Genomic DNA, 14,744 nt, shown 5'->3' with positions numbered 1-14,744 from the left:
AGTTAGATCTAAACATGGATGTCAGGTCTCAGGGATTCTGACACCAGAGTCCTCAATGCATAAAGACTGGTTAAGATGCTGTGGGTGGAGAAGATACTAAAGACAGCCTATAAAATGGGAAAAGATCTGGGCCTCAGAAGGAGACTTGGAGAACACTAACATTTATAGAAAGGCAGACAAACAGCATCCCTTGTAGGGAGTTCAGAATGAGTGACTACCGTCACATAATTCAAGAAAAAAAAATGAAACATGGATTCAAAAAGGGCGTAATGGCTGCCGGCATGAAATAATACAGAGGGAGGTGGGAGTAAATAGTCATGGAAGAGAAAAGACTGTAGAAGAAAAAATCAAAGGTTGGGTAAGAGAGATCTGAGGTTTTGCTTTAACTCTCGAGGCAATTCATCCATCCTCTAATTACACAAATATCCATGTGCTTGCCTGCATGAAACCCAATGTTGATTGTGTAAAAATAATAAAGAAATGTATTAATGTACAGGGATACAAAATAAAATGTGTCAGTGTTCCTTCTGCCATGGGTTCCTCCATCCTCTTCTAGGCAGCAAAGAGTGGGTGATGCGAACAAAGCAGGTTAAACTTGAGATCCGATAAGAATTTGTCATTGTTAATAAAGAGAGACATGGCTCATCTTTAACTTAAAAACTGACTCTTTGGTGGCCAAGGTAGCTGCCCCTATTGATCTATTTTAGGACCCATTTGAGAATCACAGGCAAGAGCATTGCCAGGGTGCAGATAAATCATATTTATTTGAAAGACGGTATGGACTTTGTGCTGGGCAGCTCTCATGCTTAATCAAAGTGTGCACTTTTTGGGACAGTGGCACTGTCACCAGTAAGAGTATGTCAGAGGTTATCAGATGTAGGATTAAATCAGTGGTTCTCAGTCAGGGGCCATTTTGCCTCTCCCCCCCTCTACCAGAAGACATTTGACAATATCTGCAGACATTTTGGGTTGCCATCATTGGGAGGTAGATGTTCTCTACTAGCGTCGAGAGGGTAGAGGCCAGTGGCACTGCTAAACATCCTACAATGCATGGGAACAGCCCCCATGATTTCCCCAAAAGAGAATTATCCAGTCTAAAATGTTAACTGTACCCAGGCTGAGAAACTCTAGACGGAACTAATGATCCATCTTCAGTTTACCACATGGATTTTCTCCAAAGGCTTGCATTTGTATTTTATCACTTACAAATTAACTACGCATGTAAAATATTGTTGTCTTTTATATGTAGTGAAATAAGCAGAATCATCATTTTTACTCCATTTTACAGTTGAGGATACTGAAGCTCCAAAGGATTATAAGACTTCGCAGATATCTATGTTGTGCCTATTTATCTCAGTACCCCTTCTACTAAACAAAGAATAACTATTTTGTTTGCAAATAGAAGCTTTGTAGATACTCCCAAAATAAGAGACTAAATTGGTTTCTCATCTTGTATGAGAGCTATATTCCTATAATTCAAGCTTTTCAGATGAGTCACTAGTAGGTTCCACAAAGAAAAGAAAGCCCCTGGAAGTTCTATATGAATGCTCTTTTAGGTTCCCAATACCATCAAAGTCCATCCCAAACTCTGCTGCCCTAAGGAGTATGGCAGAGATAATTCTGGTATACATAAGGCCTTAGGCATGTTTATTAGGCATACATTGTTTCACACCTGGCTATGCTTTGTTCCTAACCCAAGCTTTGGTCAAATTAAATATAAGGCTCATGCCAAGACCAAAGCAAGCTACAAAACAGTTTATTCCAAAATCCAGCCTCATGTTGCAAGACCGTAAGCAACACACACTTAGTAGCACCAATGTGTGCTTCTGCCAGCTTAATTGCAAAGCTGACTCAAACATAACACAAAAAAATCCTCCGTGGGGATGAGAACACCAAGTTTACCAGTCTGGAATCAGAAGATGACCAGAGGAAACATTTTCTAAGAAACGACACACCTCCCCATTACTGTGCGTCAAGACAAAAGGTGGTGAGGCCAAGATGATTTTGGAGAAATGCCTCAGAATCTCAGGAGAGATGTCTTTTTTCCTATTGCATTTGTTCTTTAATGAGACTAATAAGTCTCACCTCCTTAAAAGAAATCATCTTGGAGACTAAGAAATATTGATATCCCCAATCAATGCTCAAGATCATCTCTTTCCCTTTTCCCATCAGAGAATGAAGGTGCAGCTAAAATTTTTCAGGATCCTCTCAGAGATCATACATTTCAATCTACATTTAAAGCTGACTAAATATACTTAAGTGCCTACTTTAAACACCATTCTGTTCTCCTGATGGACCACAAGAGCATACATAAATGGATCATTACTCTGACAGGGAAACTTACATTGACCGCGCGAATAACTTAGCCATGCCATTAGGTGGAGAGCAGCACAAGGGTCTAAAGCTTTGCGACTCAAAGTGCGGGCCATGGCTGTGGAATCATACTGCAGCTTGTTAAGAATGCAGAATTCTATTCCCACCCCAGACCTCTATTAGCATTTTAATAAGATCCTCAGGGGATCTGCAGCACTTTTAAGTTAGAGAAGCACCGTGTCTAGACTCAACAACCTTTCCTAAAATCCAAGTATCATTTTGTGTCTTAGAAGTAAATGCGTTTTTTTGTGAATCCTCTTCCTTTAGTAAATGTATAATTAAGGACATTTCTGAAACAGAACTGTTATCCATCTCATTTTAGAGATGTTATGCTTCTTAACAGGCCCATTATAATAGGCAGGTACCACTAGCAATTTCCAAGATCGGAAGAGGTGAGCAGAGAGAAAGGAAGGAAGAAAAAAACATCATTGTAAAGCAGAGCAATTATACTAGTCCAGTTGTACTCTTTACTTTCTCTCTCTCTATTTATTTATTTATTTTTGGTGGGGGTGGATAGGGTCTTACTCTGTCACCCAGGCTGGAGTGCAGTGGCATGATCTCAGCTGCAACCTCCACCTCCAGGGTTCAAGTGATCCTCCCACCACAGCCTCCTGAGTAGCTGGGACAACAAACTCATTCAACACACTGAGCTAATTTTTGTATTTTTCTGTAGGGTTGGAATTTCACCATATTGGCCAGGCTGATCTCCAAGTCTTAACCTCAAATGATCTGCCCGCCTTGGCCTCTCAAACTGCTGGGATTACAGGTATGAGCTACCACGCTCTCGCTCTTTTCTACATGTAAAATTTTAGGCAAATAATTCATTTCTTTCTTTCTTCCTTTTTATTTTTTTATTTTATTTAGTTTATTTATTTATTTATTTATTTATTTATTTTGAGACAGAGTCTCACTCTCTCACCCAAGCTGGAGTGTAGCGGTGCAATAGCTCACCGCAACCTCCACTTCCCAGGTTCAAGTGATTCCCCTGCCTCAGCCTCTCAAGTAGCTGGGACTACATGTGCCCACCACCACATCCAGCTAATTTTTGTATTTTTAGTAAAGATGAGGTTTCACCATGTTCGCCAGGCTGGTCTCGAACTCCTGACCTCAGGTGATCCATCTGCCTCGGCCTCCCAAAGTGCTGGATTATAGGTGTGAGCCACCACACCCAGCCAGAAGTCATCATTTCTATGTACTTTACTTAATCTGTGGAGGCTTAGGCATGTGAGTCCATTCAGGAAGCCAAAACTGGACTCGAAGAACACCATTGTCTCAACCAGTGAGCACAGGTGGTACAGTTCCCACTCTTGCTTAATCTAAGCAACTCCTAGATTGCAGATACCTGGGGAACCAAGGGCCTCAGCTGCTCCTCACCTGTGGAGAAACAACTACATATCTTCTACCTAAGATTTTTTTAATTCTCTCCTCATATTCATGTCATTATTGAGATTCAAGAAAGACAAGACAGACCCACCTGGAATCTCCGCATGTCACGTGGGTTTCCCGCATTCTTTAGGCAATTTTGGTTACATTTGAGGAAAAATTTCAAGAAGAACCTGTGAAGAAACAAATCATCACGGTTAACATTTCACTTTCTGACATGGGAGGGAAAAAAAGAGGTAATTCACCCCTGGGTTGTGCATTCGATTCTCTTTACACGTTTGCCGAACTATTCAGCATGGTGTTAGAGCCAGTATTTCATCTGTGGCCTTAGCCTTTATTTTGTATCCACATTGGACCTTCCTTATGACAGGAACACTCTTGGCACTGCCAACAGATCTCACAGAAGAATTAAGCCCCAAGGAAGTATATTCACTTTTACAGAGGAAGAGCTTTCATCATAATTTAAGTTCCAATTGGATATAATTGTCTGAGAATTACTCATGGTCCCCAACAACAACATGTAATTTAAGCCCTACAGACTCACAGATGATGAACTGGCAAATACACGCTGGATGAATACAAGGATTTAGTAAACACTTTTTATCTTAGCCTCTCAAGTAAAATGTTTTAATTAGTAGTACTTATGAGAAATAAGTAGAATTCACAAAGTGACTAAACTCCTTTGACTTCTCAAATGCCTCCTGAATGTTTTTCTTAAACTGTCTGCTGTAGACACGAGTTAGCTGTTGACTGAATAAAGATTTTCCTGCCTCATTGCCACCTTGGTTTCTGAATTGGTTCTATAGTAAGATTCATGGGTTTTACTTGCTAAGGTGACCAAAGGCCCCAATTTGCCAAGAAAAATCCCAGTTTATACCAGCTGTACTAGTATGCATTAATAGTAACTACTTTAACTCTCAAAAATGTCCTGGTATGGGTGATAAATTATATGGTCACCCTGTAACTTTCTGAGTTATTTCTTATGTAACCATCACAGTTGTTAATGTCCATCATGGAAAAGCAGCAGCCATTAAAAGTGTCATATTCTGGCATTCATGTCAGCCACCTGTAATTAAAACCGTCTACCTGCCCAGGTTTGGGAAAAGAAGTATTTCCAAAGATACCTAAGTTCTACAATCGCTTTTACTATTAGGCCTAGATGTGATGTGTTTGTGGACTTCAGGCCCAAATATTTCCTAAAAATATCAAAATGCATTAAAATGCTGGTCAATGGAATTTTTGTCATAATTCTCTTTTCTTTCCCTTTCTTCCACTTTAAGACCACACTGGAGTAAAATCCCCACCTCAACCCAGATAGATTATGAAGAGCTATCACCCCATGATGCCTCAGTCTGAATTTGGCTCTGACTGCAAAGTCTGTCAATCACGTAACACCGGGGTCCTCTATAACAAGGGCACTGAACGAAAATATACAGAGTTCAGCCAATTTCTGAATATGAAAATGAGAGAAGTCCCAGATGACTCCCTTTCATCCTTGGTCTCTTAGAATCTGCCAAGATGGGAGTATGATGTGGGAATCATTCTTTAGAGAGAAACAATGGTTTTTTTCAACCCAAAGAGTAACATTTAAAAATGCAAACATCTTCCTGAAATGACTTTTTAACGCCACACAGTATTTGACTGCCCATCAATGAAAGCAGGCCTCTAAATAATCATCTGCCCCTACTTCCAGATTCTCTCCACAGAAGCCAAAGTTGATCAACCTTTCATCCAAGACAAATGGCTTATGGAACACTGCTGAAGCCCAGCTGTGTGAAACAAACTCCCCTGGTACCAAGACTCACGCTGCCATTGCACAGGCAAATCTGCCAGTCACTGATTCCTGCCCACTTTCCATATGATCGATTTGGTAAAGAAAGGGGATTAAGGCAGTGGCCCAAATCCTAAGTGCCTTTCTACTGTCTCATTCGTCTGACCTCTCAGAAGGCAAGTGCTGAGTAGCCCTGCTGATCACACATGGCTTTCAGAAATTAATACAGTGGCGCTGATAGTTGTGATCCTCCTACCTTACTGGGGTTCAATCCTATATCCAAAGACACTGAAGACAGGAAAACTGGCTGTGCTTTCAAGAATAGCTAGTTAGAACAGCATATTTCAAAGCTACTTTGAGCCCCAGGAGAGGGTCGAGTATCACTAAACTGACGAGAGTGGATGTGGTATGGTGAAAAGCCACAGCCATCAGAAACACCCAGAATGAGATTCATATCCTGACTCTACCAGGTATAACTGTGTGACTTTGGATAAGGAGCTGAAGGTCTCTGCACCACACTTTCCTTATCTACAAACTGGGTATAGTAACAGGCCTTACTGTATGGGGAAAATGTGAAAATTGAGATAAGACTTAGTGACAGACGCATGGTAGGCATCCTGAGGGTGGCAGTCATCATAAGAATGGCTTCTGTGTATTGGGTGCTTACCTTGTGCTCAGTGCAATACTAAGAACAAATCCGTTTTCTCATATAATCCTCCCAAGTAACCTCTGCTATGAATCCCATTTTACAGATAAGGAAACTGAGATTCAGAGAAGTAAAATAACTTGCCCAAAGGCTAGGAAATGTGAATCCAGAATTCAGATTCAGACAGTGTAGCTCCGGAGACTGTATACTCTTCTCTTAGCCAACATGCTATGATAGTTTTAGGAATGATAGAAGCAGTACAACAATAATGTTAATACTAACTATACCATTGATAGCAATTGTACTAATAAGAGGAAATAAGGGTACCAAGTAAACGAGTAATGATTAGCATCACAATTTCCACAACAGCAACATGAACATTATGGAGGTAGACGCCATTGCCATTCTCCCTCCAGTGGGCCCCCCTGCTTGCTTCCCCAGGGTTGGTAATATCAGCCGCCTGTGTGTGTTTAAGCCATTTGAGCCCAGACCCGACAGCCAGATTCAGGTTGTGCTAGAAGGCGCTGTCAGCACACCCTCTGGCATCTTCAAGTCAGACAACTGCTAGCCACCGTGAGGGGGTCCATCTGGTGCCAAAATGAATTTTGAAAGACAGGCAAACAGGACACCAGCTCTGCCAGGGAGAAACAGAATCAAGGGAGCAGGGGATCTTCTGCCTCAAAGATGAGCTGGGGCAGGGCGCCTGTCAGCAGTCCATCGTTAGCACAAAAGCTATGCCGGGCACACACCAGATCCCTGTTACCCTAAGCTGGCCTGTCACTTGACGTGCTGGCAGAGTCCCCTGCCCGCCCCCTCAACAGTGGATCACTTGCTGAAATTGAAGGCTTGACCATCTGTCGTGGGGAAGACACGGCCGTCAACTGGTGCCTGAGGCCTCACACAAGCCCTTATGTGGCAAAGACGCTCTGAGGAGCCAATTCTTTTGGGGAAAGCCAGCCCTACCCCAGGGGGAGCCTCAGAAATTCTTTCTAAGTTTTCCCCTAAGTAAAAGCCAAGCGCCTGACCCTTTCGGATCACACTTCCTTAAAGGAACCAAGAGGAGTTAGAAGGAGGAGTTAAAAATATCCCCACTGAGAGACAGCCGTGGCACACGAATTTGGGGGATGACTTATCAGGCTAAGTTTATAAGGCCTTTGTCAACCAGGGGACACGTGCACATCTGCTGGCCTACGGAGAAGATCTCAGGTTCCGAGGGGGCTTTTAACAAAGTGGAGGTTATTGTAACTCAAAACCTCACTTTTGTCTAATGAATTGCTGCATTTTGTGAGGCGGGTGTGTTTGATAAAGTGTTGTCAGGAGAAAAAGTGTGGCAGCCGTACCCCAACTGTGGGAAACTGACCCACAGCAGGACAAAGCCCCTATTGACCCGGTAGAGTTCCAAGGAGTTCCATAAACTCCAGGAAACAGCCTGACCAGGATCAAACTCCTTTTTAACTCAAGTCTTTTTTTTTTTGAGGTGGGAGGGAAGGAGGTAACGAGAAACTCGACATCTCTCTGTTAACTCTCAGAAGGAATAATATCATCTTGTGTTCATGCAATGCACTAATTATTCAGAGCACTTATATTCCTAATATCTCACTGAATCCTCATGAGATTCCTATAAATTAGGCACACCAGGAATTATCAAAGTCATTTGAAAGGCAAGAAAACAAAGACAACAAAATTAAGGGATTTATCTACAGTCAACAACCAATCTCCTAAACTGGCCAAAAGGACTAGTCATGGTATGTGTTTTCCATGAACTCTAGGATTTTATAAGTGATCTTAGCCATCACTTAGTCTAAACTCCTCATTTTGCATATGAGAAAAATGAGATATCAGAAGATATGGCAATATTCATATAGTTAATAATAAATATCAGAGCTGAAACTATAAGCCACATGTCCTGATGTCTAGTTATATAATTTTCCCAACATAATATTAGCTTCTCAAGCCAGTGCTATAAGAGCTGAACACCTGCACTTTTGAACTGTTTAGTCTACTACCTCCAATGGGAAAGTGATATCCTATAAAAGTTGTATTTGAATTCATCAGTCAGGCCAATGTAGGACATTAGCCCATCATGGAACTAACTGAACCCAACAAAAACATTTGTAGAACAAAATTGCTTATTCAATAACATACCTGTATCACCTTTTACAAATCAGTAGATATTAGTATTTGGCTTGAGTAGCATCCACAGGAGTACTGTGCTGGTAGTAGCTGACCAGCACAGTACTTAAGACCAAAAGGTAACTCTGGACTCCCCCAAAAGGAAAATTAGTTTAATTACTCGGCAAGATCTGACTCATCTACATGAGTATGTAAAATTTTTAAAAAGTCACCTCTGCATACATAGTGCCCGGCATAAGACCTGGAACCCAGTGGGTTTTCAGTAAATACTTGCTCAACTAAATGTAGTCTAGGGCCTCCAAGGGATAGAATTTGAGAGTGTTTTTACAATAGACAGCAGTAGAGTATACTGGACAAAAGCTTGCATTGGAGCTACGACAAGCCTGGGTAAATTTCAACAATTCCCTGAACCTCAATGGCCTCATTAAAACATGAGAATAACGGTACTTCTCTCCTAGGATCACTGTGCAGCTGTCATCATCATCCTAGCTTTACTCCTTAATTGGGTGACTTTTGACAAATTATTTAACCTCTCTGTGCCTCAATTTTCTCATCCGTAAGATGGGGAAAACAGCAGAACCTACTTTAAAGATTTAATGAGAATTAAACGAGTTAACATAAGCAGAGTGTTGAAATAATAAGTACCATGGAGGAAGCGATAACTCTTTTCATCATCATTTATCCCTGGCAAGTGCTCACTGCCTAGCACTCAGAGATGCTGAGATTTTCAGATACAAAAAGTATTCTTCTCTCTTTAAACGTTAAGGTCAAGAAAAGAAGCAAAGACCTATGTACCCAATGAGAACTATAGGTTTCATTGAATGACCTACAAAAAGAAAAAAAAAAAAAGACGAAACCACCATCAAGGAAAGATAATAATGACTACAGCAGCTTTCCCAAAGGCTAAGACACATAAAGGAAAGGCCTAGTGCCTTAAATCGTGGAGGACTCCAGCTAGTCAGAACTGAAGGGCACACACAGTAAAACTGCCCATCAGGCAACAGCTTGTACATCATTAATTATCATGCGAAGCATTGCAGTCAATCTGGGCTGAGCAGGTTGAGTTTTTACCTCCCCCAACCCAAATTCTGAAAAATCACGTTTGGATTTTTGCAGCTGCTCTCATAATGTCCAGGCTGGACAGGAAAAGCATCCAGGCACACCTAAACCGAGACATAAAACCCCCATTTGCAATCTCAAGACTCCTTGAAAGTTCCTCTGACTTATGTCTGCAGATGGTTATGTGGCAGATGATCCTTCCCAAAGATATTCAGGACACGGAGACTTGCTCTGGCCCGATGCAGGAAACAGCTGTGTGGAAACAACGGTGGGGTCCCTTCTGTGTGAAGTTCAAGCTGCTCCCACCCCACACACAGTGGAGGGTGAAGAGGGAAATGCCTCATGATTAAAAGGACCTCTTTGGAAAAGTCATTTCCACAGACTGCACCATCACCTTTGCTTTGAAAAAGAAATGCACAACCTCTTACCTCCACGGCCGGGCCTACTGCCCAGAAATAACCAAGGAAATCTTTCTAAAAGTGTAAGGATTCTCTCCCAAAATAAAAATATTGAACCAAAAGCACCTATCCCTACCCAGCCCACCTGAGCTGCCAGGGGCTTTCTTTGAAATGCCATCACTACCCCATGATAGCCTTCGAAGACATAGAGCTCCGTGAAGAGGTAAGCAAAAGTCTCACAGCCATGAAAAATGGATCTCTCTTGCAACAGGGCAGGCCAAAACAGTGAGAAAGAGCAAACTCTATTTTCAATGTCAAAGAAAACGTTTTGGTTCCCAGCACACAGAAGTGTTGTAGAGAACAGTTCATCCATGTGAAAATCTGATACCCACAAGGCGGCCAAAATCCCAGAATGCCACGAGGGCAGGTTGGGGAGGCTGAACCCATGTAAGGGTAAAGGTCTCTCACTGCCGGGCTGACTTCCTCTCCTTTTCTGATATTAACATGCATTCCTGAGAGGGAACCTCTTTGACTTCAGCACCGATAGTTCCGTTTGAGAGGTGGGGTGGGCAGAAGAGGAGGAATAAGATCCTGAAGGGAATTCTGCGCAGATGAAGCAAATTCTCTCCTCCCTCCCCTCAGTGAAGAGTGGAGCAGTACCGAGTTGTGGCACTATCTTGGGGATCCCAGGGGGAGAGCATGTGGCTGCCTCTATTCTTGGCCACTGACTTCAAGAAGTTTACCTTTCCACTGGCCAAGGTCCTTCAGCTCTTGGGTACTTCTGGAAAGTGTTCTCAGCTTGAAGGGATGAGCATGATGAACTTGAAAAACATTCATTACCTCAGAGCTCAGAGTATGCCCTTGAGGGAAGGGCATTCTTAGTATCAAGAATTTAAAAACCAAAAAAAAAAAAAACCAAAATGGTGTTGGGGTAGCACAGCAGCCAACTAAAGAGTTTTAAAATAGTTTTAAGGAAAAGGACCCACTCCTCATATTAGAAGGCAAACCTGAAAGGCAGGAAAAAGGCTTGAGACAGCGAATAGGTAGAGGACAGGACAACTAACCAGAGGCCAATGGGGAAAGAAAAAACTGCAATTTCTTAGAAATGACACAGGAAAGGGGGGTTAGAGCACGGGTGCTCTAGCTGAGCACTGACTTCTGCCTATCTGGCCCGACTTACTCCCCTAGCAAGGTCTGACTGGAAATTTAAGAGGGAAAGAATTCTAAGTTCCTGTGTGGTAGAGAAGATGTTTATCCTCAGGGATGCTCTTTTACAAGATTTCTCAAATGCCAAGTGTTTCTTTCCAAAACATATTAAGGTACAAACTTTGGCCCTGGGCGGACCTTTGAAGTCATTCTAATGATTTTATATGTAGCAGGAATGAGCAAATAACAAAACCAAGCATCTGTCCGTCCTTGGAACTGGGGACAGACTGAGGACACATTTGTTTTAAACTGTTTCCATCATAAGGAACCTAATTTCTGCTGGGAATCATGGCCACGGAGTTCCTGCAGACAGGTTTTGAGTAAAGGCATCAAGTCTTGGGCTTCTGGGTTACTGGTGCAAATCTGTCCCCAGGCTGAAAAGGATGCACAGGCAGGTGGCCACTTTGCTTCAGTAACAGCGACCCACCCCACAAAGCCAAGCATAAAAAATGAGGCAGGAGGAGCCTCAGTCCCTCAACTTAGGAGTTACTATTGCAAACACAAGCACTATACCAGGTGTATAGTCCTGTCCTGAGTGCTTTGTATGTATTAATTTATTTTCTCTGCCCAACAGTTCTATGAGATTCTACTTCTTTTCTCATTTTACAGATAATGCTACCAAGAGATAAGGTAATTTGCCCAAGGTTTCCCATCTAGTAATTAGTGGAGCCGAGATTTGAACATAGGCAGTTCGCCTCCAAAGCCCACATCCATTAAACTATATTCTTTACGTGTTATATATATTATATCATGGGAGTGGGGATCACTGACCATATCTGGCTATATTCTTATCATCATCACCAAATTCATTCAAAATTACAACTGCGACAGCATAAACATTTCACTAGAAATGGCAGTGCTTTCAGTTAATTATAAATTTTAATATTTTTGATTTTGCTCATGACCACTCTCACCCTATTTGTGATCCCTCAAATGCATTTTAACCATAATGAAAGACCAGTGGGTGTTCTGGTAACAGAACCAACCCAAATAATCAGAACAGTGGCCAAAACATAGCCAGTGTAATCTGGGTCTCTTGAGAGGAGTCCATGAACATCATCTTAAGGATTAGTTATGATTTTTACCAGTCACTACCTTTGAATGTCTTTCATGCAGACGGAAAGCCAGGGGTTGTACATGAAAAGCTTTTAATATCTCCTTGTTCAATACACATGTGTTTAACATTTTAAAGCAGATTCATTTAGAATCTGATGTTAGAATTTCACTTTTCCCTTCTAAGGACTCAGAGGGTTTCGATATTAACTTCCCCTGTGGAGGTGACAGATGTCAGAGAGAGATCAAGAAGTTCAAGTCCATAGTAACTGAGGCATATAGTTCTGCCTGGACGCTCAACTTATGATTCTTTTCAAGACTTCACAAAGTATAAATGTTCGTTGTCACACATTCCTTCACTTACTCAACCAACAGATCTTCCCAGAGAGTACCAATTCTACTAAGAACATGATGACTTTGGTTCAAGTTTTTCTCCAAAAGAAAAATTAAAAAGAAAGAAACTTCTTACATTCAAATTTCCAGAAAAACTTTTGACTGCTAGGATGATAGAGTATTCGAGTAATTGCGAAGGAACTTTGAGTACCTTTAAAATATGAATTTGTTGTGGGTGTTCTGGCAGGGGCTGGATCAGTGAACCTATCCAAGTCCCTGATAATGCCAATAATGTACTCTCCTCCTCTTCACCTTTCAGCGTTCTTCACTTTAGTCACACCGAGCTACATCCTGTGCCCTGAACATGAAATTTCCTTCCTGCCTTCACCATAGGCTACCTCCCTGGATCTGAAATGCCTCCCTCACTCCCACATCAACTCAGCATCCCATCATCCCACTTATCCCTCTGGGTGCAGTATAAATGTACTGAGCCCGTGAAACCTTCCCAGATACCCGGAGCTGGAATTAATCCTCCCGCCTACACTCCATTACAGCACTTGTCACATTTGGTTTTCACTGCAAGTCCTGCAGTTGCTTGTGTCATGGTCTGCCCCTCCGTGACGCCACGGACTCCTGGTAATGCCCTTCCATTCCCAACAGTTCCTTGCACAGTTGTGCATGCAAAACACTGAATACACAGCTGACTTAAAGCTAGTTGCAAATATTAATGGCAGTTAGCTTTGAATTATGGTGCAAAGATGATTTCTTTCTTCTATTTTCTTCTATATCTTCTGAATTTTCTATGAACAGGCACTACTTTAATGAAATAACAAACAACTGCATTGTAAAACTTGAAGTCAGTATCATTCAGCACAGAACCTAGGGATGTTGGCCTCATTCTACAAGGAATGAATTAGCAACTAAAGATTACGAGTGGCTTTCTCTAAGTGTCTATGCTCTAATATTTACATTTAACTCAAATGTGAACAGTTAAGAGCTATCCATCTCATACTCTGTAAAATGTAGGTCATTTATTAGTTTCATATTGCATAATTCATAAATAAGTATCAACTGGGAAGGCTCCACACCGTTGTTGTTCTTAAATTCCTACTTCATATTTTAAAGTTTGATGTTGAGAAAGTTTTATCTCTAAGTTAAACCTACCATTGTTTTCCCAACATTCAAGTGTAACTCAAAGAATAAAAAGCCATGTAACTAAAGTTTTAGTTCTTTCTCCAAAATTCTACCAACCATTCTGTTGATTTTTGTTGAAACTCTTAGTTAAAACTTAATGATTTACTATTTCTTCATTCAGCATACTTCCTTAGGCTATCCATTTATTCATTCAATCTGTTCTTCATTCAATAAGTATTTACTAAGCACCTACTCTGGACCAAACAGAAGGCATGCAACAGACAACCCGGTCCCTTCCCCCGTGAAGGTTCACTGAAGTACAGGTCTCAGGCTGTCTTAATCAGAATTATCTAATAAACTTGCCCTGGCAGAGAGAAAGTAGGAATGGTATGCAAATTTCTATATATGGGCTTTCCTGTGGGATGAGTCTACCTGGACCAGAGGGGCATTTGAAGAATTTTGATGGATACTAAACTTGAGAATTGATAGCTAGTTGATTCTTAAAATCAACAATAATACCAATACTATGTGATAAGTGAAATGATGGAGCTATGTACCAGAAATAGTAAACTGCCTGGGCAACTCATTGTGTATCACTGAAATTCAGCATAAAAACTTAAGTCAAAACACTGCTGAGTAGAAATAAAAATAAAATTCCCCCACCCATCCTCTTTTATCCCAGCAAAAGCTGCAGGGAAAGAAAAAGGTTCCTGGCCGGGCATGGTGGCTCATGCCCATAATCCCAGCACTTTGGGAGGCCGAGGCAGGTGGATCACCTGAGGCCAGGAGTTTGAGACCAGCCTGGCCAACATGGTGAAACTCTGTCTCTACTAAAAATACAAAAATTAGCTGAGCGTGATGGTACGCACCTAAAATCTCAGCTACTCTGGAGGCTGATACAGGAGAATCACTTGAACCCAGGAGGTAGAGGTTGCAGTGAATCGAGACTGGGTGACAGAGCGAGACTGTCAAGAAAGCAAAGGGACGGGAAAGAAGAAGGGAAAGAGCAAAAGAAGAAGAAAGGGGTTCCTGCTTGCCAGGAAAAGCTGATATCTGGAAACTGTGCTTCAGGGAAAAGAAATAACTAGAAAAACTCACTTTTCTACCAAAAAAAAAAAAAAAGTATATACAGAAGAAAGGGATTAGCTGAAAAAGCTGTTCCCCAATAAAAAAAAAGCACAGAATCTTGCTAAGGATGTAAAGTATTTTGAAACTATTTTACATCATCATTTCCTTTTTAATATTCTCACCACAT

At 41.5% G+C, this 14,744-nt stretch overlaps 1 protein-coding gene across 8 annotated transcripts in view; it reads right to left on the bottom strand.

The window, feature by feature from the left end:
* Positions 1-14,744, bottom strand: part of EBF1 (EBF transcription factor 1) — a 406,775-nt gene that overhangs the window by 142,554 nt on the left and 249,477 nt on the right. For all 8 annotated transcript variants that reach the window (XM_032259644.1, XM_032259648.1, XM_032259642.1 and 5 more), the window contains exon 7: positions 3,848-3,929. In XM_032259644.1, the coding sequence (XP_032115535.1) occupies positions 3,848-3,929 (82 nt within the window). The remainder of the gene's footprint in view (positions 1-3,847; positions 3,930-14,744) is intronic.

Source organism: Sapajus apella, unplaced genomic scaffold (genome assembly GCF_009761245.1).
Source record: "Sapajus apella isolate SASKATOON/1434 unplaced genomic scaffold, GSC_monkey_1.0 scaffold110, whole genome shotgun sequence".
Lineage (NCBI taxonomy): Eukaryota > Metazoa > Chordata > Mammalia > Primates > Cebidae > Sapajus > Sapajus apella.
This window is presented reverse-complemented; position numbering and strand designations above follow the sequence as displayed.